The sequence below is a fragment of the Plasmodium knowlesi genome, assembly GCF_000006355.2.
Source record: "Plasmodium knowlesi strain H genome assembly, chromosome: 13".
Lineage (NCBI taxonomy): Eukaryota > Apicomplexa > Aconoidasida > Haemosporida > Plasmodiidae > Plasmodium > Plasmodium knowlesi.
Genome location: NC_011914.2, coordinates 2472682 through 2485804, shown reverse-complemented (window position 1 = coordinate 2485804; position 13123 = coordinate 2472682). Strand labels below are relative to the sequence as shown.

Here is a 13123-nt window from a genome sequence, read left to right as displayed (position 1 = left end):
CTGATATTGTTTTGTAAAATTTTAAAATGGAAAACTTCTTCTTCTTAATTTTCAATTCTGTTTACTAAATTTGTACAGAAAAATGAAAATAAATAAAAGTTTACATTTGGTTTTTTTAAATATAATAAAAATGGAAGCAATTTTATTTTGCTAAAAAAAAATTTTCGTTCGTTCATTCGGTTAATCCTTTTTAAAATTCCATTTTTAAAAAAATAAAGAAATGTACCATATAATTATATAATATATATAATTATTTTATATGCATAAGCTCCTGCATTGCGGTATCCCTGTACTTTATACCGCACAATATTACTACATATTGTTTTTTTTATTATTTGTGTACAAAACGGTATATTATATGCGGTTAAAAAAAAATTACTTAAAAACTGCCCAAGCCGTAATCGGATGCCAAGTTTAATATATCGCACTGGTGATTGAAGTGGTAAAGGGCAAAATTGCCTTTACGGTGATGGGGAAAAGGTTTTGTGCGTATTCCCAATTTTTGCTAACCTTCTTTCCGGAAAGTTCTTGTATGAACCAACTTTAGTGACGCACGCAAGATATAAATTCCCTTATACATGTAACGTGCCCGCTTTTTGTATGCATATAATATATACCCCGCGCGTTATGTAGAAAATTCTTGTTCCGTTTTGTCGAAGCGCTTCTATATATTGCAAATCGACCAAAACGCAAAATCAGCTTGACGCTTCAAAAAAAAAAAAAAAAAAAAGGAAAATTCCCCGTGGAGCTATTTTTTCTTTTTCTACGCCGCTTTACGCTGTATAAAAAAAATGGGGTTAGCCAAAACGGTAAAATGAAGCGAGCAATTCAAGGAGGCATACGCAGTTATTCTTTTGCACAGCTTTAAAAAAAAAAAAAAAAAAAAAAAAAATACATGTATTTATACCGCATATGTTTTTATATTGTAATCTATTCTTCCTGTATGCCACTTGTATTTTTCCAGCTATGGACCTTAAAGCGCGAATCGAAGGAAAAATCCATAGGGAAGGGGAGAATGATGCTACAAGTGGAAAATATAATATGCTCAAAAAAATCATTTTTCACCTTTCCGATCAAGCATAAAAAATTTACTTATTTGTGATGCTATGTTCTTAGCATGGCAAAAAAAAAAAAAAAAAAAGGAATATATGTATATCATTCCGTAATTTTTTTTATCTAAATCATATCACATTTATTTATCGTCAAAATGGTTGATCTTTACTGAATGAATGATGTTGCAACAATTGCTAATCACTCATAAACACATTTCCCCCTTTTGCGCAATCGCTCAGAAAAAAGAATATAACGTCCTTTTCGACTTCTATTCAAATTTTAAATGGTATATTTTTATTTAACAAAAACAGTTTATTTTTTTTTTGTGCGAAAAAAGATAAGCAAAAGAAATGTAAAGTGTAAGAAACTGCGAAAGTATACCATTATATAGAGAATGATAAAAAAAAAAAAAGAAAAAAAAAGTAAACTTTGCTAAACGAATTTGGCCACACGTACTGCTAAATTGGCATAAACATTAAGCGCACGTGAAGATATACAAGAAGGAAACATAAAACACTTATATTGGCTACGTATACGTTCGGACATGTGCAAACCTACATGTACACATGACAGATCAACGCAGAAACGGTAAAAAAAAAAAATGCAAAAAAATGCCAAATAAAAAATGTGCCGTACACCTTCGTGCGTCACTACAAACTTTTACTACGCAAAATAATGCGCATACTAAAATTTGTGTAATGTAAAAAAAACAAATCGTTCCACCACTCCCGTCCATATTTATTGCCCATTCAAGAGACATGATTGAAACTCCTCTCCTCTGGATGGAAGGAAGAATCAATCATGTCGTTCATAAATGCAGGAACTTTTTTACCGTCACTGGGGAATATAACATTTAAATTTCCCATATCGTTTGGCGTACTATTAAAATTACTGCAGAATTCATCATACATTATTAAATATTTTACTTTTTTTTCTTTTTTGAAACTGTCGTCAAAAAACAAACCCCTCTGTTCACATAATCTATTTAAATGAATTTCCTCCTTTTGGAAATATAAATATGCATTTCTCCTCATATTTAAAGGATACCTTTTTATTTCATCAAAAAATTCAATTTTTGTTCCATCCAAGTCCGTCTCACTGTCCGACTCGTGAATTTCATTTTTTACATAACTTAACTTTTTATTCGTTAATAGGCATTTCAAGCCGTTCATAAAGATGGAGCTATAAATTGCCCAAACATCCCACATGTCAAAAATGTTCATGATTGAATCTATGAACATTTTTGCCTTTATTTTGCTATCACACTTTTTGATACTTTTTCGAAAATGGAAAAATATCCGAGGTAGTTCTTCTTCGATGTGCTTGCGGTAGGACCAGGACGAATAAAACTGGTTACTGCAGTTGTACAGAATATCTGACAGCAAATAAACCAGGTTTATCTGCACGAGGTGGGGCACAAAGAAAAGGTGTGATGGGAATAACGTGCATCTTAATATGCATGCGGTGCGTCGAGAAAGCAAAATCAATGGAGTAAAAACACCTCCTTTACAATTGTACAAACGTTCATTGGTACCTTTTTCAACATATCGTACTTCAAATCGGTCAAATAATTCGAAATGGTTTTCACAATGTCCGCGCTAAAGTCGCTGTGCCGTGTGCAAAATATCATGGCGCGACATATGCTCACCCTGCAGAAGAACCGAGCGATGTAATGGATATGCATAGCTATATACATATATACATATATATATATATATATATATATATATATATATACAACAACACTTGTGCATGAGAGGTAAACTAAAGTGACACTATTTCGAGAGATGCGCTAAACGGAGTAAAAGGCCCTTCCCCCTACCTCTTCCTACTCAAGTTGTTTATAATGCTAATTAGCTTTTCCTTCTTTTTCTCGTCTATTTTGTTCTTCTTGTTTCGACTACTGAAAGGGGAAATGAATAGGCAAACATACCGACAAATGAAACGTTTCAAACCGGCTAGCTGCATTTTACATTTTCGGCTTCCAATAAATCAAAAAGTGTCAGCACCACCCGAAAGGTCACCGTATCGTACGTACACACTTTTTAAAATACCAATTTGCCACCCCTGAGCGAAATTCTATCAATAAAAAATTACCTTTTCTCCTTCTTTGAAACGACCTTTTTGGCGTTCTTCTGTATCGGTGGAACATACACGTAACTATTCTCAAACATCTGAAACGGGTCCGCTCTCCAATTTCTGTAACTATCTCCTTGAGCGAAAGAAAAAACTCTCCACTTGTAGTAATAAAACAAATCCGATGCGTTAAAGAGAAAAGTAAATATGGGATTGTCCTTCTCATTGTTTTTTATAGCTTCCTCAAATGTGTACCCTTCCTCCGTAACATACTTGGCTAATAAATCAATTATTCTCTTGGTCTTCCTATCCTCTGGTAGTAGGATCTCTATTTTCTTATTCGAACCAGAATGATAAAAATTATTTTTTTCATAGGAAAATTGGTTATATTCAGTTTTGTTCATGTTTAAATTTTTTGGTATGGCTTTACTCCAACCAACCTTCACAATATTTCCGAACATTTCTACACCATCCAGCGCATCCCTCGCATTTTCTGCATCATCCCTATTTTCAAAACAAACAAATCCGCTAATTCTAGCCTTTTTTTTATCTTCATCTGTTCGTGGATACATAATTTTCACGCTGTTCACTTTTCCAAATTTTCCAAAGCGCTGGCACAGGTACTCCTCGGTAACCTAAAAACGAGGAGAAAAAAAATACACAAATCAATGAATTTCATATTCTGTTAACGTAATTTCCCATTTTATACATTAATATCGACAATTTTCCATAACACCTATCCGCATGCACTCGCGCAGGGTTAACGTTCCACTATTTAGACATGCAAATAATCGTAATCCACTGTGGCCATCCAGGGAACTACTACCCTATAAACGCCTTTCCTACCTCGGGAGATAAATTTCCCAAGTACAAGTTGGCCACTCGATCCTTCCTTGGAGCATACGAAAAGAGCGTTTCATTTTTTTCGATCTCTATTAGCTTTCTCTTAATTTTAAGTTTCTCCTCTTCAGATTTTGCTAGCTGGGCTTTTTCTTTTAAAGTTTTCCTCTCATCCAAAATTTTCTGCTTTAACTTAATTTCTTCAATAATAAATAAATACATACATTTTTTAAAAAAATAAAGAAAAAAAAAAATTTGTTACTACTTATACGAAAAAATAAAATATAAAGTGTAAAACTTTTCGCAAATATTCTTTTCTTAAAATATTTATTTTTTCAATTATATAAAATGTGTAACCTTCTAAAAAACTATCAATTTCCTTCACTTTCCCTGTTCCACTTTGGTTGTTGTCTGTTTTTTCTTCCTTCTTCTTTTTTTCTTCATATGAGTAATCGCCCTGCAATCAGTCGGTAAGGCCATGTCGCGTGAAATGTAAAGTGCTCACAAGTACGGCAATCTGCCTTGTTCAACATATGTATGCTATCACACACACTAATGTTATTCTACTAAAAATTCACTTTCCGGGAATATTTAAATTTCCACGTGCATGCACACATCAAATGATTTTACAGTTATTACCCTGCTAAATTTGTTCTTGGGCTTTTTCTTGCTTTCATCTTCAGTTGGCACAAACAGAGTGCTGGCGGGGTTCAACACTTTTCCACCTATTCAAATGAGTTGCCAAGGAAAAGTGGTTGCCATATGAATACGGCCGCTCGTGGGCATGTAATTACGCAGCGACCTCAGTTGTACAACAGTTCAATTCGGTTAAATTAAATTGTACTAGATGAAACTGACTTTTCCTTTTCTTTTCTTTTTTTTTTTTTTTTTTCCATTACTTTTGACGAATTTGTTTCCCTTTTCGAGGGCGCTTCCCTCGAAGGACCGGACAAACTCTGCGTAAATTTTCGCAGCTTCTTCCTCCTGCGCAAAAGGGAAAAGTGTTGCACAAGCAGCGTCGAAATGTGTGCGTAGCCTCGCTGCTTGAAAATGTAAGGGCGTTTGCCGTAGACGGGGAACGGAGCTTTTTCCTACACACGCGATCACTCATACGGGCATATGCCTCTGTACACATGGGCAAGTGCACACACAGTTATGTAGTATTCGTGCCCTTTCACGTTGCCCGATTGCGTCTTTTAGCGGGAAATTTTGATGCAACTTTTCTCCGTCCCTACATTTAACTTTTCATCGTCGATATCTTTTTTCTTCTTTTTGTTTCTGTTCAATTGGGCATACATTCTGATAATACATTGACTATGCTCATTCAGTTAGCGCCTTTTTTATTATTTTATTTTTTTTTCCTTTCTATCTCTTTTTATTTATGCCTTGGCAGCGCTCCCGGAATACATTTCTCTTCGACAAATGCGTAAAACGCTGCGGACGCACGTAACCTCTTTATTGGATTAAGTTTTTTTTAATTTCTACGTTTCCTCAAGTAGCTATACATGTTGCATACATTTTTGCAGAAGGGCAAAATTAAAAAAAAGGGAAAAGAATAAACATGGCATAATTTCATTAGTAAACACTGGCGAATTATCTAAATTAAAATTAATTCACCAAGCCGAGAGTTGGTTGAATAAGCCAAGAAGCTTATAAGTAAAAATGGATTGTGGTAGTTAACCCGCTCTGTGTCGTTTCGTTTCCTTTCCTTTCCTTTCCTTTTTTTTTTTTTTTTTTTTTTTTTTTAATTGCTGCCTAAATTGCGGGGTACGCTCTTTCTGAATTGTGCTTTTTCCGTAGCTTCTTTTCAAGTACACAAACTGCTTCCCAGAAATCTTTTGAAATACTTTTCCGTGAAATGGGAAAAGTGAAATTTTTTAAAACACAAGCTTTAGTTTTTTCTTTAACGATAAATTTTTTTTTACTATTTGTGGGATACTTCAAAGTTTTTTTTTTTTTTTTTTTTTTGTTTATACCATATTTGTCCGTTCCCGCGCGTTTTGGATGTGTTCCCATTATTCTCCCTATTTTGACGCTCTTCTGATGCTGCTTTGCGCTCTTTTGCGCTATTCTTCGCAACTTGGTACCATTTTCATCTGTTTTTTTTTTTTTTTTTTTGTTTTTGGATATTGTCCTGCTTGTTGTTTCTCCAATTGGCCGCCTACCACTGCTCAAGAACGACTTATGCATATGCACGTTATTAATAGTACATGAACGTGCACGTGTGCATATCGCATCTCGCTTCGTAGTTCCACCAACGCCCAGAAAATTTTCACTTCGTTCTGTTTTGATTCGTTGTTCCACGCGCCCTCTTCACGTCATGCGTAACATAATTGTGCAAAACTCTTCACATTGTGTATACACACTAGTTGGTTTTTACAAAATTATATTGTGCGAAAAACCAATCGCGCATACGTAAATGTTGCAAAAAAAAAAAAAAAAAAAAAAAAAAAAAAAAAAATGTGAACCCTTTTAGCGTAATTCACTCCTTCCGCATTTGTGTAAACATTTTAAAATGGCTAAAATGGCATAACACTTTTTTTTTTTTTTTTTGTTGTGCAGTAATAAAAGAACGCATATCGTTCATCCTGCTTTTCATTCTTCCCTCTTGATGACACAATTGCATGTATGCATATATGAATATGTGCGCTTGCCTTAGTATAACATATACACACGTATATTCGTACACGCGAGTGAAAGTATACGTAGTGTACGAATTTTTGTATACACATGTACACACACACATATATATATATATATTATATATGTACATGTGCGCGTGTATATTTACGTGTACAACCTTAACCTTCCACTTCCCGCCATGTGAATTTATCACTATGGCCGCTTCAAGTACCCCTAAAGTACAATCACATTTCAAGATGCGAGTGTCAACTTTTCTCATTTTTTTTGTCTGAAAATTTACGAAATGATTATTGCAGTATGTACTGCTAATACATATTCACCCCCCTTTTGCTTTCTACTACCCTGTCAAATCGCTTATATTTACATAAAGATTTGTGTACAGTGTATGTAACAAAAAAAAAAAAAAAAAAAAAAAAAAAAGGACATTTGTACATATCGCGTAAAACGCACATTGATTCGCTTTTCTCAGTCTTTCAGTTCTGCTGCGCGTTCACCGCCAGTTGCTTACCCTCCACGTGCTTTAATTTAACCTTCTTTTTTTAAATTTTCAATCTGTCATATTTTTAAAAGATAAAACAATTCCCCCGGGTTATCGCCCATTTCATATACACGCCTTCATCTTCCTCTTTTTAAAATGAAACACGCAATTGTATTCATCCATTTGCTATAAATAAGAACTATCAAATGAATACAATTATAGAATCTTCAGTAATCCATCAGAACGGTTTCACCATCCCCCCCTATGCCACTTCCTAGTGTGTTGGTTTTGTTCGAGAAAAAGGAAAGAACATTTACTACCTTTAACTAAATGGAAAGCATTGAAAGAAATGAAGATCCAAATGAGCACACTCAACATAAGGAAAAGAATCAATTAACTAACTTCGAGCATAATGACGTTGTATTCTTCAAGCACAAGGAGAGGGGTAGATTAGGAATTGGGAGAGTCGTGAACTTTTACACAGAACTCAAAGTTAATGATATTCATTTATCACCCAATCATAACATAATCCTGGCCAACTACACCAAAATATTGAACAATCTAAATGATGAAAATTATGTCCAGAGTTACATTGCAAATTTAAGCAGTGAAAATGTAGACAACAACCATCCACAGGAAGCCACTAACCCTAATACAAGTGAAAAAATTAATTGTGAGCCTTACGAAAAGGAGCAAAAACAGGATAATAAATATACAAATTTGGAGGGAAAAAATGAAGAAAAAGAAATACAAGATAACACAAAAACGGGAATCAATAACAACAATGCAAATAACCCTCAGTTCAAATGTGAAATGAAAAAAAGACGCAGGAGAAAAGGAATACACACAATGGATACTGCCCTTATGAATAGTAACAGCATAAGCAATTGCGTAATACGTAAAAATGATGAAAAAAGAAAATCCAGTGAAATATTCTATATTATCCAATCATTAGAAAATTATAGATATATTTTACAATACAAAAAAGATTTCAAATATTTTAAAATATTTACCCATAAAAAGTGGGAACTTGTCAAAACTCACTTCTGCAAAAACATACAAAATAAAATGAGTTTCGTTCTCGCCATGAAATTATTGGAAGTTAAAAAGGTATACGAGCACAATGTAAATTTACAAAATGTTATGATAAATAAGTTGATGAAAATTTATGAAAGCGAAAGGGATCTCCATGTAGATCACCTTGTCCTAAATTTTATTAAAAAAGTAGACGTGCGAATTATATTGCAAAATAATGTCCTCATAACTAATGATGAGTTTAATGAAATTACATCAAGCAGCAAAAAGGAGAATGATGAAGACAACAGATTGGAGATGTTCCATTCGAACGAGCTTAATTCCCTTCTGGATGAAGAAAATGCGACCACCCAGGGGGAAATGACTCATTTGTGGGGTTTCCACAAGGAAAGCTGTGGGAGAGGCAAAATGGGAAGCGACTACGATGAGGAGATGAACACCCCCCATCAGGGTAGTCATCTGGATGATCAGCAGAAGGATATGAATCACACAAGTAATGTAAATTATTTCTGCAAGAGCTCCATAGATTGCGAAACCAAGGAGCACCTTAACTTTGGGAAGAAGCACCCCCCCCAAAACGCGATGAAATATCTCGTTGGCTGCGGGACCGACCAAACGACTGATTCTTCCCCTTGCAGCGACGATCAAGAAGGCCCCTGCAAAATGCACCAAAATGACAACATCAACCTCCAACATTACGGAAGGGGAAGAAGAGTAATAGAAGGGGAAACGTATCAATACGAATTGAAAGGAAACCTACTTGCCAAGTTTAAATCACCCCAAGGGATTGCATACAGAGGATGCATTAAGAATATTTGTAAAGGTAAAAATACCATTCTTTCCTACTTCTTAATTGTCCCCTCCTTTTTCTGGTTCAACGATTCTTACTACTTCTCTTGCTTAAACATCGATATGGACATTTTCCAACTTTTGGAAATCATCAAAATTGTTGATAAATCAAAAAAGAAACAAATAGAAAGTATACCCTTCGCCAAGTACGAAGGCTTGAGAAAAAATTACGAGTCTATGTATAAGACTAAACCTAATGGCGTCCACAGTTTGTTACGAAAAGGGGCGACAGATAATACTTCTGCAAATGTTCGGATGCCTGCCGCAAAGAAGGCTATAACGAAAAAGAGAAAAAGGCGCAGAAGGCGTACAGTAAATGTGGAAAACGGGCAGACAATAAATAAAGAACGTAGCGTAGACAAAACATCAAGGAATTGTGTCACCAAGGAAAAAATACGAAAGAAAATCAAAAAAAGGAAAAAGGAACAGAAAGAAAATCTAGATGGTAAAGCTGACAGAGGCTTAAAAATTAAGAAGCGAAAAAAGGTGATGCAGACAGAAGTAACCTATGAAAAATGTAAGGGGAAAAAGAAGACAGTAATACCAATTCAAGAAAAGAGCAATAGGGAGGAAGAGGCGAAAGAAGTTAAGGGGGTGCGGAAGGTGGAAGAAGTTGAAATGAAGAAGGAAATAGAAAAGGGGGCACTCCACGAGAATGAAAAGGAAATGCGTCACAAAAATGAAAAGGAAATGCATCACAAAAGTGAAAAGGAAATGCATCACAAAAGTGAAAAGGAAATGCATCACAAAAGTGAAAAGGAAATGCATCACAAAAGTGAAAAGGAAGTGCATCACAAAAGTGAAAAGGAAGTGCATCACAAAAGTGAAAAGGAAATGCGTCACAAAAGTGAAAAGGAAGTGCGGAACGAAAATGAAGAGGAAATGCATCGCAAAAAGAAAGAGCAGTTACCCAACGAAAAAGAAACCAAAGTACAGAACAAAGAAACAGAAACAAACTGCCTTCTCAAAACGCCACACAATCTTACTGGTGACAAGGCAATCAAACTGACACAGGATTCATCTACAAAAAGGACCATCTTCAACATAAACAAGGAAAGAACAAAGACATATCTTACCAAATTAGCACTTTTTTTTAAATTTTCGAAGGAACGCGAACAAAAATTGAAGGAGGATGATGAAGAGGATAAAAAAGAAACTGAGCCCCAAACGGTTGAGTGCGAAGCTGCACATGAAAATGGCTACATGGAGGATAATAAAAAAGTGACACATGATAAATCGAACACAAATGAGAACGACCAAAGCATAAACGTAATAGCCAAGGTGAATGAGGAGAAGGAGGAAGTAAACTTCAGAAAAGAAGATCCAGAGCATAAAGACCCCAACGAAAATGTCAATCAAGGATATGCAAATGTGAATGAAGGCAAAGGGGAGCCAGATGCTCAAGTGCAAGATCAAGATAACACACTTATTAGTAAATTAAATGCAAAGGGTAAAGAGGTAGATGAACACAACGTTGTGGATCCCCCCTTTTTGGGTAAAGGAAACACAGACGAGATGCACAAGCATATCAACTATCAACAAGAAGAAAGTGTGGATGAAAATGTAATAATAATTAGCGACGACACTGATTACTTAAATGACGATGATGGTAACACCTCTTGTATAATTATTGAAGAAGGAATTGTAAGGGATAATCATAAACCAATGGAAGGCATAGTGGAGCCTTTATATGAAAAAATGAGCCAAATGGACATTACAAATGAGGAAGAAATTTTTAAAAATGAAAATTTTGCAGACCTTAATGAAGATAACTATGTAAAACCTACAAATTACAAAAATGACATTCTGGGCGATAAAACGGATTCGCTCAATGGTGACAATAGGAGCTATCAGAACGAATCCACCATTAGCCAATATTCTTATGAGAAGAAAGGTACAAGTAATGACTATAATGGTAGAGACCAGAATGGGTCAACGATTAGCCAAAATTCCTACGAAAAAAACGAAGGAATAAACTGCGATAATGCATACGACAGGAACGAATTCACAGCTAGCCAAAATTCATACGAAAAAAACGAAGGAATAAACTGCGATAATGCATACGACAGGAACGAATTCACAGCTAGACAAAATTCCTACGAAAAAGACGAAGGAATAAACTGCGATAATGCATACGACAGGAACGAATTCACAGCTAGACAAAATTCCTACGAAAAAGACGAAGGAATAAACTGCGATAATGCATACGACAGGAACGAATTCACAGCTAGCCAAAATTCATACGAAAAGATTGAACAGACCATCGGCGCAGTAACGAGCGAAGTGAACCGTCCGGGGTACGACACCCGTATGAGCTTCTCGAGCGAACAGATGAACGGGACCATAATTAGTAACGCAAACCATGTAGGTAGCCGATCGAACACATACCTCAAAAAGATGATCAACATAAACAACCTTGTGAAAAAAGAATCCCATCAAAATGAAAATTACAATCTAACAGTGCAGGTCGACTTCTCAAATAAAAAAGACACATCCAGAATGTGTAGTACTACGCAAACCGACTACAACAACTTATGTAAGAACAAATGCGCGGAGCACACAAACAAATCCCTAGATGATGAAAAAATTAAAAAAATTGAACAGCTGTACAAATTTTGCAAGGAGGACATAAACATTTTACTATACGTTTACGTCATGCATATATATGTGAACAAATTATGCAAAAACGTAATTGTGAAAGTTTTAAATCCCAAGTGTAAAAATGTGAAAAAAAAGGAATATCCTGATAACGACTTCATTTTAACTCCCCTAATAGGATACTCTTATGCGAATTATTATTATTTAAAAATAAATAAAAGGAAAAGAAAAACGAAAATTAAAGGAAAAACTAAAATGAACGCAAAAACCAAGAAAAATACAAAAACGAAAAAAAATACAAAAACGAAAACAGAAACAGGAACGGAAATAAAAATGGATAGAAAATTAAAACGAATAAGGAAAACTCTGATAACCAAGAAAAGGAAAAGAAAAAAAAAAAAAAAACTTGGACAAAAAAAAAAATTAATAGAACAAGCCAAAACAAAAGTTAAAAGAAGGAAGAGGAAAAGAAGAACTCTACAGAAGAAGAATAACCTTTTAAGTGACACATACGTGAAGCCCAAAATGTCTAACCCTAGCTCGGAAGTAATTTCAAAAATGAAAAATATAGAAGATAAGACATGTGGAAAAGCAGAAAATGTAATAAAATATAACACAAATTTTGTAAATTTTTATTTATGGGGTATATACAATTGGAACTACAACAAAACTCTCCGCGTTTCTTTTAATAACATTTCGAATAAAAAAATAAGCAACTTTGATATTTACAATTTCTTTTTTTACAATTATGACACCATCTCCAACTTAAGTAATATGTTGCATAACGCAATCTCGGCGTGGAATATACTGCGTCATTGCAGTCATGCCTAAATGCGCGCAATTTGGTGTGTAGAAGTGCCCATCATTTGCTAGCATTTCGACCATGAGTGATACCCATGTGCTTGATCATGTTACAGAAGCAGAGTTGGACATTTGTGTGTTCCTACACATAAAGGGAGGATTCCAAGAAATTCGTAAAGTCAAATAATTTTATTTATTTATTTTTTTTTTTCTCCCCCTGCAGATGAAATAAACAAGGACCTCAGTACATTAATAAACATTTACAAAAACGTAAGAAATGTTTTGTATCGAAATTCGTCCATATATGGAAATTTATTCTTATTAAAACCTACAAAAACCATTGCCAGGACGCATTCGGATGATGAGGTAAGGATGGATAAATTCCTTTAAATTTTTTTTCTTCTCCCTTTTTTGCATTCATTATATGCACATCATATAACAATGTGCCTTTGTTGACAAACCTGTTTATCCTACACATCAGTTGGCTCCTATATTTTGTGAGAGCACACAGATTTGTTTTTTCTGTATATACTTGGCGCGTGTGTGTACTTTTTTCTGTTTATGCTAATTAGCAGAACATATTTTCTGACGGGTGCATCCTCCTACCTTTTTCCGACGTGTAAATATGGATCCCCCCCCACATTTTTTTTTTTTTTTTTTTTTTCCCTCTTTTCAGCTAATTGAATTTTGGCTAAAAACACTAAACGAGCTGCATAAAATCAGGGAGGGATTTTGCAAATTCTTTTAGAA

The 13123-nt window shown here is 34.8% G+C and overlaps 2 protein-coding genes across 2 annotated transcripts; one reads left to right on the top strand and one right to left on the bottom strand.

Moving 5' to 3' along the window:
* Positions 1-1802: 1802 nt before the first annotated feature.
* On the bottom strand, positions 1803-5267 carry PKNH_1355400 (U2 snRNP-associated SURP motif-containing protein, putative; the record flags this gene model as incomplete). The annotated part of the gene is made up of 9 exons (XM_039113607.1): positions 1803-2453; positions 2588-2702; positions 2876-2953; positions 3151-3764; positions 3976-4169; positions 4327-4426; positions 4609-4694; positions 4869-4953; positions 5205-5267. The coding sequence occupies 9 exons, from the start codon at positions 5265-5267 to the stop codon at positions 1803-1805; spliced, it is 1986 nt and encodes a 661-aa protein (XP_038969980.1).
* Positions 5268-7420: 2153 nt separating this feature from the next.
* On the top strand, positions 7421-13121 carry PKNH_1355300 (conserved Plasmodium protein, unknown function; the record flags this gene model as incomplete). Its single annotated transcript, XM_002260927.1, has 3 exons — positions 7421-12341; positions 12597-12739; positions 13050-13121. 3 exons carry the CDS (start codon positions 7421-7423, stop codon positions 13119-13121), a joined length of 5136 nt encoding a protein of 1711 aa, XP_002260963.1.
* Between the last annotated feature and the right edge of the window lie 2 nt (positions 13122-13123).